At 35.6% G+C, this 12,991-nt stretch overlaps 2 protein-coding genes across 3 annotated transcripts; one reads left to right on the forward strand and one right to left on the reverse strand.

Annotated features, from left to right (window-relative positions):
- The first annotated feature begins 325 nt into the window (after positions 1–325).
- On the forward strand, positions 326–5,838 carry WRKY57 (WRKY DNA-binding protein 57). Its single transcript, XM_086231599.1, has 4 exons — positions 326–936; positions 3,284–3,430; positions 3,529–3,953; positions 5,310–5,838. Exons 1-3 carry the CDS (start codon positions 575–577, stop codon positions 3,938–3,940), a joined length of 921 nt encoding a protein of 306 aa, XP_086087725.1. The 5' UTR covers positions 326–574; the 3' UTR covers positions 3,941–3,953; positions 5,310–5,838.
- Positions 5,839–10,392: 4,554 nt separating this feature from the next.
- On the reverse strand, positions 10,393–12,971 carry LOC147295219 (uncharacterized). Of its 2 annotated transcripts, XM_086232901.1 has the most exons (2): positions 10,616–12,971; positions 10,393–10,512 (listed from the first exon to the last, which is right to left on the reverse strand). In XM_086232901.1, exons 1-2 carry the CDS (start codon positions 12,295–12,297, stop codon positions 10,503–10,505), a joined length of 1,692 nt encoding a protein of 563 aa, XP_086089027.1. In that variant the 5' UTR covers positions 12,298–12,971; the 3' UTR covers positions 10,393–10,502. The 2 variants fall into 2 exon arrangements, with proteins under 2 accessions (XP_086089027.1, XP_086089028.1); XM_086232902.1 differs by having other exon boundaries at positions 10,413–12,971.
- Positions 12,972–12,991: the final 20 nt, after the last annotated feature.

Here is a 12,991-nt window from a genome sequence, read left to right on the forward strand (position 1 = left end):
CCATAATATAATATAATATTAGTATTGCAATAAATAGTACAAAATATTAAATTATTTTTGATAGTAAAAGTATATACATGAATGAGATGAACGGTATCTGTTGGATGAGTGTTTAGCGTAGTACTGTGCGCGTGGGGGCCACTTGCCCCGCTCCTGTCCCGGTCGATGAGTGATGATCGAGTCCGTAATGGTGATCCATAGTCCATGCTTAAATATCAGCCTCGCGTACTATTAGAGGTTGACGCCCATTTTTCTAACTTATCTTTTTTCTATTCCTCCTCTGTCTTTCTCTCTTTGATTCCTTTAATCCTTCCCTTTCTCTCTCTATCTCTATCTGTATGCAACTCACCCCATCAACTGTGCCTTGACGAGACTAAGCTTTCCGAGCCCCTTCAAAAAGTTGTAAACACTACGCGTCCTTTCCAACACCCCAAAACCCTAACCCTCTCTCTCTCTCTCTCTCTCTCTCTCTCTCTCCTTCCTTCCTTCTTCAAATTCATGCTCAATCCTCACCGTCGATTCACTCAATTCCAATTCACTCCACCACCACGGATCATCCTGCACCACAGTTCTCATGGACGACAACGCCAAACGCCGCGATCCACCCACCGACTTCACCACTCACTCCACCTGGACACTCGACTCGGCCGACAGCGTCTACTTCTTCGCCACCGATAGAGACACCACCATACTCAACGAGTTCGGATGGAATTTCAACCCCGACGCTTTCGCCGGGGACGAGAGCTCCGATTTGGCGGGAAACGATCTCGTGGAGCGCTTTCCGCCCGAGAACAGCAGCGCCGCCGCCATACGGAGCTCCGAACCGGCCCCTGCCGTTGGATCCACTTCGACAAACCCGTCGATTTCTTCGAGCTCCAGCGAGGATCCGCCGGAGAGGTCTACGGACTCCGGCGGCAAACCACCGCCCGAGATACCGTGAGTAGTAGTGGGTTCCATGATCATCATATTCATATCCATGTTAATGGCTTAATACGTAATTAACTTTCTTTTTCGTGGGCTAAAAGTGACAGGTTATCTTACAAAATAAATGCGAAAATGAAACTCGCGCAAACTCCTCGTCCAGTCGTCCGTACGCTCTAGAAAGTAGAGAGTAGAAAGTAGAAACTCATGAGCATATTAAATACAGTAAGTTCATGCAAGTTGGGCTGTTAGGGAGGCATTTTCGTAATTTCGGAGAGAACAGTGGGTACGGTAATGCAAATTGATCAAAATAAAGGGGCTTTTCCCGATTCTGATTTTTCTGTACTCGAACAACGCCGTTATTGCGGCGGGAATGGCGTGCTATAGCTTTTCACGCTTTCGGGGAATCATTTTGTGTGTCTCGTAAATTACGTAAATCGGTAAATGTGTGTGGAAAAAAGTGAGAATATGGCGGAAATAAAGGAAGTATATGATACTCAAATTTTTGAGCATCGATCAAGATACTAATCACCTTTTTAATCACTATTTAAATAATTGGGGGTTGCTTTTATATTATTTTTTAAATTAGGAACAAAAATATAATTACAGTCCTTAATTTCATGTTCCTTGTGAGTTGTGAGTGCTAGGGGTTTCTAGCATTTTGAGTCATTATGTGAGCAAATGCAAGTGACATATTTGTCCCTAGGTTGCATGACATGATGCCTCTTGAAAAAAGTGTGTTGGGTGATCATACTTCTGCTATGGGATTCCTCTCTTTATTTTGTGGTCCATATTTTTGCATTATATATATATATATTTCTTCCTAATAATGTTGGCTTACAATTATTACATGTACGATATTACTTTTAGTCGCCGAATATGGTGATCAAGCACGGGTTCATGTTTGGAAATGATTTGAGCTTGTTTGTATGGATTTAGTCCAAGTTCAACACTTCTTACATTTACATTTTGATGGTCCTAAATAAGCTATTGGTATCTCTTCACATCAGCATTAATTTTATATACCAAGTAAATTAATTATAAGTGTAGTTCACTTTACTAACACATTAATCAAGTCATTGCTAAACAAAAAGCTGTCATATATATACATATTAAGTTGATATACATTAATGTTTGATTCATTTTCTAATAGTTTATACAAGTTTTAGAGTTTGGTGGTTATCTAATATAATATTAAGTTGATTCTCATCCTCTTTCCCTTGTATTTTTGTTAATTTATAAGGTGCCTATATATATGTATGTTATAATTATTGTATCTCTGCTTTCGTTTGCATAATGCAATTATATATAACGAATTATTCTCTAATTGTTTAAATGAGAAAAACATTTATGGTTACGTTTCCAGAAATTTTAACAAGGATTATATATAATACAAATTACATTAATTTTAGATTATTTATATGTAAAATATAATGAAGTCATCGTATATTCCTAAACATTTGGTTTTAAAAACTTTTTTGATGAATTTTGTCTGGTATTTGATACATTAATATAGCTAGCTAGATTGCTACACTTCCATTGGAATTAATTGTACTTCGTTCATATATATATATATATATATATATATTTCTTTGCTTATGTACTCTGAATTATAATGATATATTTAATTTGGTTCTCTCACTCTAAGTTAACATTATCAACTAGATCAGTGCGATCGACTTCACAGTTTTTATCAATCTTTTTAGCAGCAGTTTATGGATCATCTAAATGTTAAGCCTCAGTGACTGTTACTCTTCTTTGGTGGCTGTTACTCTTGTTTAGAAAGTAACATATTGTCATTTAGTATGTAACTTATTGTTTTAGTCCATGACTATTGAGGCTCATGTATTTACTTGTATATAAAGGGTATTTACCCAGGTAATAAGAATCACGGGAATTCTAAAACTCACTTCCCGGGATGCGTATTAATCCATTTCATCATGGATAACAAAACATTATCAACATCACCCGGCCGGTTTGCTAGCTAAACAATTTTCCTACTTCCCTAATTAAGGGAGTAATATATATATATAGTACTGGAGGTCAGTAGTATTAATGGATCCTCTAATTATAAATAGCTTCTGTTGTGTTGAATAGATTCAATATTTGGTCACATAAATGTAATTCCATGAGCTACACTTTAAAGTCTAACTCTTCAACTTATCACAACAACAATAAGATAAGAAATCCCTATACTCTTCTATTCTATTCCGTTAATTTGTGTAAGAGAAAAAAAAAAAAAAAAACTTAATTTGAAACACTTTTAATTGTACTTTTTTGAATGGTTGGTTTGTTCTTTGAGATTTTCAAGATCGATATTGTTTTTATTGTGACAATTGTAGGTAAAATAAATATTTTGTAGGAGTAAGGTTATAAAAAAGAAGGGGCAGAAGCGGATCCGGCAGCCAAGATTTGCATTTATGACAAAGAGTGAAGTCGATCATCTTGAGGATGGCTACCGTTGGCGGAAATATGGACAAAAGGCTGTTAAAAATAGTCCATTCCCAAGGTGTGTGCCTATTTATATATCATCAATTAATTAATCTCTAATTTAATTCCTGATATTTAATTAATTAATTTGTTATATATGCGTACGTACGCATGCAGGAGCTACTATCGGTGCACAAATAGCAAATGCACAGTGAAGAAGAGGGTAGAACGTTCGTGTGAAGATTCGAGTATTGTGATTACTACATATGAAGGCCAACACTGTCATCACACTGTTGCCTTCCCCCGAGGGGGAGTCATTAGTCATGAATCTGCGTTTCCTGCAGGGCCCGCAGCTGATCCGCCCTCACAATTCATGTATTATCCCACAATTATTCAACCCCGACAAAGTATTAATAATCATCCGCCTAATATTCATCATCATTTGACACCAACAACAACAGGAGGAGGAGGAGGATCCCACTGCAATCTCAATAATAATCCAGATCAACTCAATATTCCTACAGATGAAGGCCTTCTTGGGGACATTGTACCTCCTGGGATGCGTATTAATCCATTTCATCATGGATAACAAAACAAAAATGGTAATCGATCTCACCAATATTCATTAATTACTTAATTTAACTAATTAATTAATGCATATATGAATGAAGATCGATCATGCTACTCTTTTGTAATGCATATATGCCTAGCTACGTCTATTTTTGTATGACTCTTGTTGTGACATGTGTACGTACGTACATGTTAGAGATATATATATATATATATATATATGCAAATATTAAACTGTATAGAAGAGAGAGAGAGAGAGAGAGAGAGAGAGAGAGAGAGAGAGAGAGAGAGAGAGAGAGAGAGAGAGAGAGAGAGAGAGAGAGAGAGAGAGCTGTTGGTTTAGAAACCCTAATTCAAATCATGATGAAGCCTAGCTAGCCTACGAAACATATATCAGTACATTAGAGAGAGAGAGAGAGAGATCAGCCCATGCATATTGTTATTTTGGGGACATGAATTAAAGCTACAATTAATCTAGCTATTAAATTCTGGAATCTGGGCATGCCAGGATCACCTCTTTTTAATTAAAGAAGTAAAAGAAAGAAAAATAAAAGCGTGAAGTATGAGTGGTTTTTGATCTCTATATGACTAGCGCTATATATTAGAACGAAAATATATCCACCACCAACATATAATCTGTATATAGTAATAGTAACGGGATACTATATATATGGTACTGGTAGGCCAGTATGTTGCTTGTGATAGTTCCTTACTGTTTCTTTGTGGCTATAATTGATATGCATGCACCACTACTATCAACATCATGTACTTCTCATTGGCTACTACACTTAATTGGGATGTACGTAGTACCTAGTGTCTGTTTGGTTATATAATTATCCCATCTTTAATCACTGTCCACTTTAATTGTGATGCTTCTTATTTCCACTTTTGTGAATGTGGAAGATGACAGAGAAACGTACCATCTAATTATTATATGTGCGAAGTTCATTATTACTTTTTTTTTGGCCAAGTCAGTGTGAAGTTCATTTTTAACTTAATTGATATATAGTCATCGAATTTTCATCTTTTTTATATTAAATCTCCCTTAACTGAAACAATATGATATATTACATAATTAATCCATACAAATGAGCTGACCCGAGTTAGTACTTTTTAATCATCTACGCCAAAAGTGAATAGAAGAAAATGAAAGGAAAAAGAACTCATAGATAGAAACTTATGATGCCATTCATATATATATGACCTCATTCTCATTCACCATATATGGCACTGAAGAATATTTGCAAAGCTTGATAACCCTAACTAGCTAGTGTGTAGAATACATGTGACATGCCATGCCATTTATCACACACACACACACACACACATATATATATATATGCTATGCTATGCTATTGATTAATCCGTACGTTATATATCATCTACAGGCCAAGCATGCATGCGGTGGCAGTGCAGTGCGCCAGGCGCAGTATATTTGTCAGCTTAGTATTTATAAAGGGACCATGCAACATGCATCTTCGATCCAATTAAGCTCCAACTGATCATCATTCATGAATCATGCATGAGGCATATATATATATATATATATATGCATGATTCAATATCACAATTAATCGGAAGTGAAAAGTGTGCCGTACAGATCGATTCTCTTATTAATTCATGTCTACTTTCCCAGCCGCACGCCGGTATATATCGATCAGTGATCACGTACGTTGGCGGCCGGTCCACCCAACCCTTAATTAATTAGTTAATTGCACTTAATGTCCATGTATTTTAACAAATGGCTAAGATCTGATCATTAATTCAGACTAACTTTTTTATGATGATGATATTATGTACATATTAATATTATTATTGAACAGATTTTGAAATTAATTAAGTTGTTGTTTACATATATGTATCATGTACCTGTCTCCAGTTGGATATATAACTAGGTTTATCCATCAATTAATTTTCTACTAATGAGTTCAGACTTTAATTGTTCACCAGATTTAATTAATTTGTTTGATGGATCCACTTCGAAAATAGTTGTAATTCGTCATTACTCATTACCTAGGAAGGTGACTGTAAATTGCCCTAGTAATTAAGTTGTAAGTTTGTAACTAGATCGAGGTTGTCTAAGTTAAGTTTGGTGGACTTGCATTCATGTTGCTTCAAATTCAGAGCTAGTTATAATTAATAAATATATTGCCGACACTGTTTTTCCCAGTTCCTTTTCACTTTAATTACCAATTTATATACATGTTTACCTTAATCTTCGGCAATTACGGATGGTTTCCAGAAATAGTTTGTTGTCGCCTGTAAAGCCAGAGACATATATATATATATATATATGTTGGCAGAGTCACAGTCACACCGACTGTACGGCTCCTCCAATTTGGCAGTGACAGCTAAAGAGCGCCGTTTTACCCGCCACTATGGACGGGAGGAAATTCCATTACACCCCTGACCTCACTCTTCTCCATTATTATCATATAATGCTCATCATTTTCCGGTGGCACTCACTCACACAGTTATGTGGGTCCCGTCAATTATATATATAGTTATGCAAGTTCTTCTATTGAGGTATATTTTATTTATGTTGAGGTATGACTTTATTGGGGCCCATATAAGTCATTTTGTGTCGATCCGAACAGTTCGCAATAATCATCTTCATTGATAAATCATTCTTGCAAAAAATTAGTTAAATCGGAAATTATTTGCCTATTTAACTTTGATAAAACAAATGGACGGTTTCATCAAAAATATTTGATTCGTTCATTTATTTGATCAAAGTTAGATAGACAAATGATTTTCAATTTAGCTAATTTTTTGCAAGGATGATTTATCAATTGAGATGTAAAAAATAAACGGTTCGAATCGACACAAAAAGACTCGTGTGGGCTCTAATAGGGTATACCTCAACATAAATAAGTTGAGGTATACCTCAATAGAAGGAGCCTGTATAGTTATATACTCTTATTTATTTATCTATTATTTAACACTATTTATGTTTATTGAGGAAATTACAGATTTGGTCTACTTATTTTATAGCTAGTTCAATTTTGATCCACGATCTTTTTTAAGTTTTGTTTTGGTCCACTAATTGTTCTACTTGTTCAATAAAGGTCCAGATTTGTTTTCTCAAATTTATCACGCCTTTTACCCTCTTAAATCTCAGCCAAATTCAGCAAACATATACTTATTTTAAAGCTATGCATCTTCTATTTACAACCATATAAATATTATTCAAATCGGAGTTTTAAAACTCAAGATAATTGGCCCCAAAGTAGGGGCCCCAAAAATACCAATTTTTCATAGAAAATTTTTCATATTTTTCAAACTTCACCAAACTTTAGTTATCTTTTATTATAATACTCCAAATTAGTTCCTATGACTAAAACATAATGAAATATAACTTATACTTCAATTATAATTAAAGAAAATACAACTAAAAAAATTTAAAATCATAATTTAAAAAATATTGTAAATCAAAATTAAATAAGGTATATAATAAGTTAACCAAAATTGAACTTCAAAAAAATCGTATACCAAAATTGAATTAAGCATAAAATAAGTAGACCAAATTTATAATTTTTTCTTATATAATTTAATCTTATTACAGTATTAGTGGGATAATTTGTCAAACAATGTAACAACATAACACAATATAATCGATAATATATTTAGATTTATAATCTAGCTAGTAATTAATACACCAAAAGTGTACACATATATATATATTTTTTTTTGCAATATATGCAATACAAAGATTCAGCCTGCATATATTATTAAACAGACGTCATATTTGCGTTTGTTGTGAAGGAGGTTGAAACGGTCTAGTAAATCGATCTTGCTTTGAAGTAGAAGGAGTGGGGGAGCCAATTAAGAATCTGATGGCCTCTGAAAATGGACAACAAAAGAAGTGGGGCCATCAGACCATGCCCATATATACTACTACTGTACGTTACTGTGCACCTGCGCTTCCAATATTAATCTATATCCATACATTATTCTTGAGCCATCTCCATCTCCATCTCCATTAAAGCAAAAGTAGCAATTGACTCTGACTCGCACAACAAAATAATATATAATTATATATATATGTCCTATTTTAGGTGATAGAGGAAACATAATGATTTCTTTACTCGACTCGGTGATACTCTTTTTTGTTTTTGCTAAAATATTTTTCGGTCAATTGCTAAAAGATTGAAGTGACAATTTTTTATGTGTTTAATTTTTAGAATTAGCTTAATTGGTGAGAACGCGTAAAGTAACGAGTCATGATTAAGATGGATCAAGAGTTGGACTCTCTCTAATGTAACCAAGATAAATTTTTTTTTTTTTTTGGCCAATTAATGTAACCAAGATACTTAACGCGTCAACAAATTTCTTTTAATTTGGGCCTTCCTAAGTTCTTGGGATTAGTCTGATTATTGTCTACAAGTTTGAGCTTGAACGTAAGCCCATCTAGGCAAGACCCAGCCCCTACAGTGTGCATAGGCCCAAAGAGAGGATCCAATGGTTTCCTTTCAAAATGAATTTTCTCATTTTAAATAAAGATCATGAAAACTATGAAAGACTAGAGTCTTTTATCTTCATTTTCTTTTTTGTTCAACAGAAGATTTTATAAATTTGTTAAGATTTTAGCATCATTACCTGTTAAAAAACATAATATATACTCTTTGATGTATCCACGTTGTAGGATCAGAAAGAGCATGACAGAGATGCCCACCAAACAAATCAGAAACACAAAGATATACCCTACCTTAACTGTTAGGTAATACATTAACATCATCTTTTGAAAAGATAAAAATGGACCAAGAGCTATTACCTAGCACTCATTCTTGGATTTCTCGGATTAAATGCAATTAACCCCTCTATTACCAAAAGAATAAAGTATAACACTGTAGAACATAGATGTAATATGCCCATTTAAATCAGGAAATAAACCACCCATAGTAATAATGGACTATACCCTTAGTTTAAGAAAAACAATGGGTTTGAAAATTTGGATAAAATCATATCAAAGTAGTCAGCGTGGTTGTTTTTGGTCCATAAAGTAAATTGAGGATGACAAATGAAAAGCTTACCTTAGAGAATGCAATGTGTATTTGGAAGACTTGGTGTTTTCCAAAAGTGGTGGTTGAATACATTAAGCGTTCAATTTAATCCTCAAGCTAGTGGTTGAATACATGATGCACAATCCCATACGAGTTCATGATTCAATTTACATAAAGCGTTGTACGTTGATACTCCTCAAGTGGTTCTTTGATTCGAGTTGATGCAATATTGCAAGCTGACTGGAGCTTTTATGGGACAAAAAGGGTGGTCCTGAGGCTGATGAGGTCCTCTACAGAATACACACTCACTGGGATAATGGAAGGAAACAGAGTTGGAAAGAAGGAAATAATACACAAAAAAGACATGGTGTGCTGTGTGCATGAGAATAAAGGTAAAGTCTCTCATCACGTACTAGGTAAGGATATAGGGTACATTTATAAAATGAGAGAGATAGACACGTAAAGCCTATAAGTCCAAAAAAAAAAAAAACAGAGGATATAAATAAATATACATATCTCATATCACTGAGATGAATTGTAGTGCTTAGGTGCCTTAGTGGGTAGGTGCTATGCAACCACCTTTGAACCACATTACTTCTTCAATAATGAAAAGTGGCATGGTCTTTGATTCCTCATGAATCCACAAACTAATTATCCCTATCCAACCTTCATGCTTAAAATTTATCCCAATCCACAAAGTAACAACCCCTCATGCTCAATTCTATTGCAGAGAATGTCTAAAGCAAAACTACAAGGAAGAATGGCTTCAAAAAATCTCATCTGTAATCATAATACAGAGGTGAAAATATAAATCTGAAGGAAACTTCTCTCCCAACATTTGAAGTAGCACTTTTTAGCATTTCCCCATAAAAGCCGGTGGTCCTTGGTGCTTTTGGGAAAAACACTTTCAACAGTGAACTGGTCCTAAGTAATTACAACCCGAATAGGCTACAATTAGAAGTGGAATTGATTATTAAAGTTAAGAAGCAATTAGTCCTTATTTCAGTTTTGTCTTTTAATTTTTGGGGTCAAAGACTTAAAGCCATTGGTCCTTGGTTATGGAAAGCGACACTTTATCAGTAAGTGGTTTTCATAAAAGATAGGTAAATTACAAGAGCACATAATCTCTCCTGCATTCACACTAAAATTGTTGTTAATATGGTTTTCAACTTTTACCCTTTACTTTTTTGTTTTTGCTTAATGATTAAACTTTATAATAGAGGCTATAAAGCCTATAATTAACAATTTGATAAATAAAATAACATTTTGAGACATTCCAAAACAGTACGGAGAATATATAATATTTAAAATGGGAAGAGAGAGAAATTTAGTTCCTATATGGCTAAACGGCTATACCTATAAGTCTCGGAAAAAAACAGATCAGTGCACTAAAAATGAGACAATGCAATAAATTATTAGAAGTTTAGAACAAACAAAAACCTAAAGAAAATGAAAAATGCAAGAATAACTAATTCTTCCAGTCCATGAAAAATAAATGGAACCATTACCTCTGCAAGGCATCTTTTTGAATCTGGGGCCCAAGGGAAAACAAAAATTTCACCACATTGTCTATAGACTCTATACTTTCCTGCATTTGCATCATTACAGAAAAATGGCAAAAGTACTTATAAGCAACAGATAAGACCCACCAAAAATTGATGCTTGTTAGTTTGTAGCTTCTTCAAACCTACCATGACATGAACCCAAAATGCTGATCATTTGCTTCTTCCTCCATTGGAGCTGGTAGATTAAGATCAAATAGAGCAGTAATTTCAGCCTCATGAGGGGCTTCAGGTTCTTGCCCAAGTACCACAGTTTTGACTTCACAGCCTCCAACAAAATGGGACCTCTTGTGACCCCCTAAAGCTTGGCCTGACCTGAAAACCTTGAAGCAGAATGGGCACTCATGCCCCTTGCTCTTCTTAGACCCTGAATTTCTCAGAGCACTGCCAGATGGGTTTTGATCAATTGGGTTTTTGCCCCTGCAAAGCTCAACATGCTTAGTAGTACTCTCAGGTGTTGGAACAGGGGAGACATCAGTGTCTATGCTGTTTTCCCCACTCTCATACATGGACGCAGAGTAGACATTGGTCTTTGTATGACTGGCTCTGTGTCCCCCAAGAGCCCTGTGAGAGTGGAAGGTCTTGTTACAAGTCAAGCATTCATATTTGCTGCTCTTTCGACCATTTTTGCAGACTTCAACATTGGAAGAAGAGCCATTCAAGTTTTTTCCATAGGAGCCCCCCAAGAATGGTCTGTGAAAACCATTCTTGGTTGTCTTTCTCAATGCATACCTTAAAGAACCTCTGTCTACTTGACCATAAGCTTCTTCAGTTGACAAATCCTTACCTATTTGAGATTTAATATGAAACCCCTTTCTTAATTTAACATCATGGGTTTCATAACCCTCAAACCCAGATCCAAATTCTGCTTTAACTTTCTGAAATTCACCATTCCTAAGAAACCCATCAACAGAAACATCTGAGTCAACCTTCTTGGGTTCATGTCTAAAATACCCAGAATCAGAATTGTCAGAAGCAGTAAACTCCTCAGACTTCTTCAACTTTTTGTCTCTTGCTCTCTTGATGCCCATAATATCATTCACTTTAGAGGCACAATTCAGACCTCCCTTAGTACTAACCCTCATATCAATAGATGATGATTTAGCCTCTAAAACCACTGAGTTGTTATCTGAAGACTCAGCAAATGAATTCAAACCCCCTTTATGACCAGTATCCCTAGACAACATCATCAAACTAATAGCGACATCTTGTTGTTCTTGCTCAATCCTAGAACCAGAAGAAGAACCGCCATTCTCCATAGAAGAGTAAACATCAAGATTCTCATACCTCAATCTCTTGAAGATCCTTCTCTGCCTTGGAGCAGAGGTGGTCTCAGTATCTGACTGACTATCCATTACCAGTTTCTGCTTCTCACTAGTGTCTGAGATTTCTTCTTCAAGCTTGTCAATCAGCTTCTCTTTCTCTGAGTGACAAGCCATGTGACCACACAGAGCTTTCAATGATTGAAACCCTTTACCGCATTCTTTACACACCTTCCCTTGCTGTAATTGAAAACCAGTGCCTGAATCCACAAACCTCCAAGTTTTCTTGGGATTCTCTCTGAGACGATAACCAGAATGCCCACCAGCTTCAGACCCTGAATCTCCTTTGCTCTTTCTCACACCATCTGGAGTTGAAAGCTTCACTATCCTAGCTTTAACCACTTCATGATCATCATCTTTTTCTTTTTCCCGAGTTGGTTTCTTGTTCAAATGGGTCCTGATGTGACCACCCAAGGACTTCCCACATGGGAACCTCTTGCTGCAAAACTTGCACACGAATTTCTTTTTCTGATTCTGATCTTCTTCCATAGTTAGGTTCCAATTTCGATCACTCAAAATCAAAAGATACCAAGTAAACAATACAAAATCAGTAAACCATGCCTTACCTCGAATGAGCTTCAGTGCAGCATTCCATTCAATGATCTTATTCTACCAAGACTAAGAGGACCCAAATGGCAGAGAAACAGAGGAACTGAGGGGCTATCCCAGATCGAAGAGCTGAAGAACAGATCACGAAGTTTCGTGCTTTTTTGCAGGTGAAGAACAGATGAGAATCCAAGTGTTGAGATGTGACAGTTTTGTGAAGTACGAGATCCGACCAACAAAAAGGGACCCTTTTAATTCCATATCAAAGTACTCTCACTCACAAAACAAAATCCCTTTTCAATGTTCAAAAAATTTATTGGGTTCAAATTGAAAAAATAAAAAATTTGAGAAATGGGTCGGTAATGATGGCGATGAACAGGCCTGTAAAAGCCAATCAAAGCTAAACCATGACTGTTTCTTCTAATATATATCTCTCTCTCTCTAATATCTCTCTCTCTCTCTCTATACTTTGTGTTGTAGTTGGAGGAGAATTCCATGCATGGAAGCAAAAGATAAAAAAGGGAAGAAAAGATTGGCAGCACGTGTAGTCAAGCGAGGAGAGTTCGCTGTTGAAATGGACGGCCAAGATTGGTGGCTATGTTTTGAGTATCCCAAGGTTCAAGGACTAATATTAATA

The sequence above is a fragment of the Dryas octopetala genome, chromosome 2, assembly GCF_963921425.1.
Source record: "Dryas octopetala chromosome 2, drDryOcto1.1, whole genome shotgun sequence".
In the NCBI taxonomy this organism is placed as follows: domain Eukaryota; kingdom Viridiplantae; phylum Streptophyta; class Magnoliopsida; order Rosales; family Rosaceae; genus Dryas; species Dryas octopetala.

Coding starts and splice junctions, on each gene's coding strand:
- WRKY57 (XM_086231599.1), top strand. CDS start 575: ATGGACGACAACGCCAAACGCCGCGATCCACCCACCGACTTCACCACT. Junction 937..3,283: donor AAACCACCGCCCGAGATACC/GTGAGTAGTAGT, acceptor AATATTTTGTAG/GAGTAAGGTTATAAAAAAGA. Junction 3,431..3,528: donor AAAAATAGTCCATTCCCAAG/GTGTGTGCCTAT, acceptor GTACGCATGCAG/GAGCTACTATCGGTGCACAA.
- LOC147295219 (XM_086232901.1), bottom strand. CDS start 12,297: ATGGAAGAAGATCAGAATCAGAAAAAGAAATTCGTGTGCAAGTTTTGC.